The 6,236-nt window shown below is 50.5% G+C and overlaps 2 protein-coding genes across 3 annotated transcripts in view; one reads left to right on the top strand and one right to left on the bottom strand.

Moving 5' to 3' along the window:
* Positions 1 to 6,236, top strand: part of LOC113211521 (uncharacterized) — a 181,885-nt gene that overhangs the window by 10,310 nt on the left and 165,339 nt on the right. The window lies entirely within an intron of this gene.
* LOC113211525 (uncharacterized) overlaps positions 1 to 6,236 on the bottom strand; it is a 24,241-nt gene that overhangs the window by 7,857 nt on the left and 10,148 nt on the right. Inside the window, exons 2-3 of the mRNA XM_026429918.2 lie at positions 1,220 to 1,290; positions 497 to 618 (exon numbers count right to left, since the gene is read on the bottom strand). Coding sequence (XP_026285703.2) covers positions 497 to 597 — 101 coding nt within the window. The 5' untranslated portion in view covers positions 598 to 618; positions 1,220 to 1,290. The remainder of the gene's footprint in view (positions 1 to 496; positions 619 to 1,219; positions 1,291 to 6,236) is intronic.

Raw genomic sequence — 6,236 nt, 5'->3', positions numbered from 1 at the left:
GAGAGAGAGAGAGAGAGAGAGAGAGAGAGAGAGAGAGAGAGAGCATGAAGCCCTGTGATCTAAATATAACGGCGAGGTAATGACTGATGGCCCCGCGGGGTGCCAACACAACACGCCGGTCTGACCGGGCGCCTGCCCTTGTTCAGGTCGCGGGGGTGAGGGGCCCCGCAGTAGGGGGAGGGGAGTGGGTGCCGTCAATGTTGACGCAGTGCAGGGGATGACGCCGTGGAGGCTAATGAGATTTCGCAACCAAAATTACCCCCTTCCACACCCCTGCTTCACCCCCTCCCCTTCCCGCCGTGATGTTTACCGTGCTCAAATCTGGAGCCCGGGGGGAGAGAGAGAGAGAGAGAGAGAGAGAGAGAGAGAGAGAGAGAGAGAGAGAGAGAGAGGGAGACAGAGAGAGTGGAAGAGGAGGAGGAGGAGGGGAGAGGGGGCACATGCTATTGATTTCTATTGTTCAAAGGGCTTCAAGGGCGATGGCGATGATACTCACCCGAGAGGAGAGTGTCCAAGGCTGGGGCCGAGGCTGGGGCCGGGGCTGTGCGGGTGGGCAGCGAGGCTGGGGATGTGTTGCTGCAGGAGCATCACAACCATTTGGGGTCGTTGGTCGCGCTCCTGCACACACACACACACACACACACATGCATGCGTCAGAATACGGAATATAAACTATTACAACAGTCTCAGGCTCATTAACTTAATTTTTCATACGCCAGCGCAGTTGTTTTTTTATTAAATTATGTCTATGGACATAAAATGTCCACATTTTTCCCAGGAAAAAAAAGTTATCGTCAAAAGTTAAAGTAATTAACAAAACGGCCTCCGTCGGCCATTGAATTCGTGCTGGTTTGGCAGTATGGGCAGTAGGAGGTGAGGAGAGCAAGGGTCAGTTTCGATTTCAGTTTGCAATAACGGGGGCTCGGCCTTCTCGCGAGTGGAGATGCTACTTAAGCCTCTTTATTTCCAAAGAACTTCGACACTGAAAAATAGTCGTAGGTCATTTACTGGAAAACTTTCCATGATTTTTGTCGTAAAATGAGAATTTAGAGTTGTAAATTTACCAGCACATTGTATCGAATTGGTATTATTGATCGAGAAGCAGCAAGAATGGGCTATGGGCTGTTGCAAATTTATAAATCAAAATTAAAAACCGTATGTGGTGGATAAATATTACAATAAAAATTACAACAAGCTATGTAAATTTACGACCTCTCACCTGATGCGCGCCGTCAAACCCCGCGGGCAGCGAGCGAGCGCCGCGCTGCCGAGTCCAGTTGCGGTGCCCGCCTGCAACAGAGAGAGAGGAGCAGTGCTGCATGAGAGAGAAAGAGCGAGAGGGGTGTTAGGGGAACAGAGACAGGGGGGGTACACGCCAGCCGTAATTTACTGCCCGGCCGGGGCGCGGCAATATCCCCGGGAGCCGTCGGGACGATGACGTCACACGCGCGATTGGCCGGCACTACGTTACATGACGTCACGATTGGTCACGATGACGCCACACGTGGGTGACGCGTGGCGGGCGCGATTGCACGCCGCCGCTGTCACATCCCAGCCGCCATCCATCGTCCCTCCACCAGGGGGGGCCTAGCAGCCCGGGGCTGCGCGACGCGTGTACCGGGTGGGGGGCGACCTGTGTCGTCTCATGTCCTATACACTTGTGCAGAATTCTCTTTGACCGTCAGCAATACTGTATAGGCCTTATACACTGTGAGGAATATCCTCGTAAATTCAGAACATTTGTGGTAATTTTTTTACTTTAAGGTGAGTTGTAAATTTACGACGGCCCGCATCCTTGCCTCGATTCTTGCTTGGCGATTAATTCCAATTCGATAATGACGTAACTTCACGACACATACGCCGTTTGTGCGTTGCGTCCGTCCCGAGGTCCGTCCGTGTCTGCTAGAGAGACTTCTCTCCAGTGCCTGCCCGCCGGCTGCTTCAGCCTGCGGTGCGCAGGGTAGGCCATCTGCTCAACAGGCCTGCCGGGCGGGTCTGCCTATCTGAAGCTCGCAAGGCGTGCGTAGCCCGTTCAGCCGCCAGGCGCCGGAGTTATTGCGGGTGTCAAACATGTATACTGTTTAAAACATCAAAGCAGGAGTGCCCTTCCGACAGGCGAAGTCCACAAGTAGACCTGAACTGGTGTATTTCTTAGGTATACTTTCGTTTTTATGCACCATGGATTACTGACTAATTTGTTACTCATTGTGTGCAATTTGTAGGCAGTAACTTTCTTATACACTGTTAAACTAAGTGTGCAACTGCTCAACACTTGCGAGTGTGCAACTGCAAGTTAAATACTTGCAAGTGTTAAGCTAGGTAGGTGTGCACTTGCAAAGTGTGCAACTCCTCGGTTGGACACTTCCTAGACAGTGAGCGTTACCGTTCAATCTAAGGAAGTGTTCAACCGAGGATTTGCACACTTGCAAGTGCACACGTACCGATTTGAACACTTGCAAAGTGTTCAACTTCGAAGTTGCACACTTGCAAGTATTCAAATTGAAGTTGCACACTCACACTTGCAAGTGTTTGGCAGTTCGCACATTTATCTGTGTAAAATTTTACACTGATTTATCTTAAGATAGAAGTTTGTCAGTAATTTAAAATGGAATTATATAGTATTATTGATAAAAAAAGGCGTCGTATTATTAAGAGATAAACATTTGTCATATAAAGATTTTAAATAACAGAAATTCTGCTGAATACGTAAAAACAAATCAGTAACGGGATCAGGATGAAACTGTTGGTAGCTGTAGGATTTTTCCAAGCTAGCTCAACTCCTTCTTCAGACATACATACAGTTACAAACACCAGATTGCTGAAACTCCCGGGATTTATTGCCTTTTCAATTCAAAACGGGAAGGCGGGCTTAAAAATCACGTGATACCAGCAGCGTGAAACGCACTCTGGATTCTGTTTTTTCTAGCGTTCTGTCCCGTACATGCTTCTTATTTTTTTTTTAGCTTTTTACCCCTACTAATTTGAAGAGTGCTGCCCTGGAGCTACCCGTGAGTTCCTTTTTCGTCCTTCCTCTAGTGTACGCCCGTCTCTGTTTTGCCCAAAGGAGGAGGCTTTACCCCCTTTTCTTTCTTTTTCCCCTTGCCGTAACCCCCACTCCTCTCTCTTTCCCCCTCCAAGTCGGTGTCGTGCTCTAAGTAAGCTGGAAGCAGGAGTGCAATCCGTCCTCCTCCTCCTCCTCCTCCTCCTCCTCCTCCTCCTCCTCCTCCTCCTCCTCCTCCTCCTCCTCCTCCTCCTCCTCCTCGTTTTTACTCGTTCTCCATGCCAGACTGCTTGACCAGACCAGACAACCACATTCCCCAGGGGTCGAGATGGCCTCGCACGGGCGGAGCGCAGGACTTTGGGGTGTACAGGTTGTGTTGGTGTCAGCGGGGTAGACCTCCGTGGAGCAGACCTTGACGTGGTGGCCCGCCTGCGCACGCACCTGCATGCGGAGACGTTCCCCTCTGCCTGTTTCTTAATTACCACCGTCGGCTCACAAGCGTTGGTTTAGGAATGGGAGGGGGGCACACTCAAAGTGAGGAAATGGCGCACGTCGTATGTTTTACTGTAATGCAGCCGCAGGGGGTGGTGCGAGAGCTGGGGCAGGAAGATGGAGAGAGAAAGCGAGGAGGAGGGGAGTGACAGTTGAATGAGAAAGAGGAAGAGAGAGAGAGAGAGATTGTGAATGAGTATGTGTGTGTGTTCTTGGGAGAGCAAGAGGTAGAACGTGTGGACTGTGGAGCAGAGTGTAGCCAGAAAAGTAGGCAAAATGCAGGAGACATGCGAGTGAGTGGAGTATAGTAGGGGCTGCATCTTCACCCGCATTTCGCCTGCTTTAATGACACACTGCTGGATTTATTTTCCAGAATGGCGGCTGATGTTTAGGACATAAAAAGCCGTCCGCGGAGGGGTTTCAAGCTTCCCCGAAACACGCGCTGTTTTCCATATAAAGTTATAACGTGACTTCTATACGGAATGTCTCTTTAGAAACTCCAACCGGCAGTTCTGAGGATGTTATATCGCGACGTTCACGTCCTCGCTTTGAAAAAAGTCATCTCGATCCTTAACTTTGACAGATCAGATCAGTAACGAGTTCCATTGGGATAACGAAAGTGCGAAAGTGTTATAAAGCACTTTTTTTTACGGTGGTACTGAATCTTGTCATATGCCTCTGCGCTAGTTCCTTTTCAGAGGTTCTCACTTATAATGCCAAAAACAGCACCTTTTCAGGCAGGCGCATTAGTGGCACTATTTCACTCTTTGAAATGCAATAGACAGCACCTTCTGTTTTCCCAGTGTCGTCAAACTCCATTTCCGGCGTTTCATTACATATACGGCGCGATGTTCTTCCGCAGGACCCGGTGGGTTGCTGCTCGAGTAATAATGAACAAGCAGCTCTCCCTCCTCCAGGGCCGGGGAGAGGGATTGCCTGCTGCCGTGGGCTTCCGTCCGCGGAGAAACTTGGTATAGGGAAAAGAGGAAGGGGAAGCACAAGCAGAGGCCCCGGCCTCAGGCCCCGGCACCCCACCGGAGGGCTGCTCTTCATACTTGTTTCCGACTTATCGGCTGGGCTTTGTTGCCTGCACTAGTAGTTGTTGACGTCCCCGTCACCCACCGGCCCTGGCTTTCTGAACCTCTCTCTCTCTCTCCGCCCAAGTTGCCCGCGCCCCGTCCCGCGGCACCCGCCGCCCCGTCCCCAAGCCTCGCGCCGTACCTCTCTCACCACGCCCCACCACGCTTCACCACACCCCATCACACCCCCACCCCACCAGCACGCCAGTCCCATTTCTTCTTTTCAGAAACTTTGAGGATGTACCCTGTCGTCGAGACGGCGGCTCCGAGCCTCTAAGAGCCGCCCCCAGGTGGGCAAAAGTGGACGGAATGGACAGCCATACGAGCGAAAGCGGCATTGAAAAAAGGGAATATAAATTGGCAAATGTTGATGACTGCAGTAAAACGTGTTGCTTTTATGCTTGTATGTGTACATGTTGGGCATTACATGTTGTGCCGTTCCTTACATATTTTTATGAAACTTTTGAATTTTGGTAATCGCAATAGTGTGGTTAAGTCGGGTTAAGTCTAGGTGCATTGCATTGGGATTTCCGTTAAGGCCCTTTTCGCACTTCGTTTAACAAGACAGAATAGATCACACACTTGAGATGATGTGTGGCTCGTGGGACGATGCGAGGGTCGGGAGAGGGGCTGGCTGCAGGCTGAGGTCATCCAACGGTTTCGGCGCCCCGTACCTGACCCATCTGGCTCTTCGAATGGCCACTTCGTGACACAATTCCTCGGGACGTGCTCGCTACCCCGAGGCGGGCCCGAGGCGGGCCGCGGGGGACACTAATGTGCACGGCCCGTCAGTCGGGTCACGCTCTGGTATTAATTTGCGATGCCCTAATATCTCTACCCCCCCCCCTCTTTCTCTCTCTCTCTCTCTGCTCACTATTTCACTCCTCCCCTCTCCTCTCTTTCTATCTCCTTCACTTTGTAAAGCAAATATTTAATTTTGAATAATGCGTGCTATCATGTGCTGTCTGATTTGACTTACACAGCCAAGTAATTTTGATATGAATTAACGTTGATTGATGTGAAAAACTAACATTGAATTGCTTTAAAACCTCTCGTTTTTTCGAAGCGATATGAGGACTTGAACTGTATGATGACATTTCGAGGTGTTAATTTATCACATATGTATTTTCTTCTGCCCAAATTGGCAGTGTAAAGCGAAGGAGCTCATTTTTTATGTACACCACGGTACACCAGAAGATACGCGTGTATTTTATTTTGTGTGTGTGGGAGAGCTCTCATGTATAGGGGGAGAGAGAAGCCTTCAATCAGTGTAAAGTAATAGAAAAGCGGAGCAGAGGGGCGAGGGTTCGCGAGGCTGCGAAAGTTTGTCCGACGGGCGGGAGGTGAGCACAAACTTTTAAAACGAGACGCGAATGGAGTTGATTGAACTACTGTAATACCCGAGAAATAGCATGGGAGGCAGGGGTGGGGCTGGGTCGGGTGGGTGTATGGAGGCAACGCCTGCTCTGGAAGGGTTTGAGACAAGTGTAGGGGGAAAGGGAGGGTGCGGGATGGGGCCCGAGGTGGGAGCGGTCTTACGGCCGAGTGAATCTCGATGGCCAAGTTGGGATTAAGGGGCTCGTGTAATAAGGCCAACTACTTGTCCAGCGAAACATGCGCCACAGCAACTCTGCACTTTACTCTCAGTGTACGAGAGGGGGGGG

The sequence above is a fragment of the Frankliniella occidentalis genome, unplaced genomic scaffold (assembly GCF_000697945.3).
Source record: "Frankliniella occidentalis isolate FOCC.00 unplaced genomic scaffold, Focc_3.1 Scaffold26, whole genome shotgun sequence".
Classification (NCBI taxonomy): Eukaryota; Metazoa; Arthropoda; class Insecta; order Thysanoptera; family Thripidae; genus Frankliniella; species Frankliniella occidentalis.
This window is presented reverse-complemented; position numbering and strand designations above follow the sequence as displayed.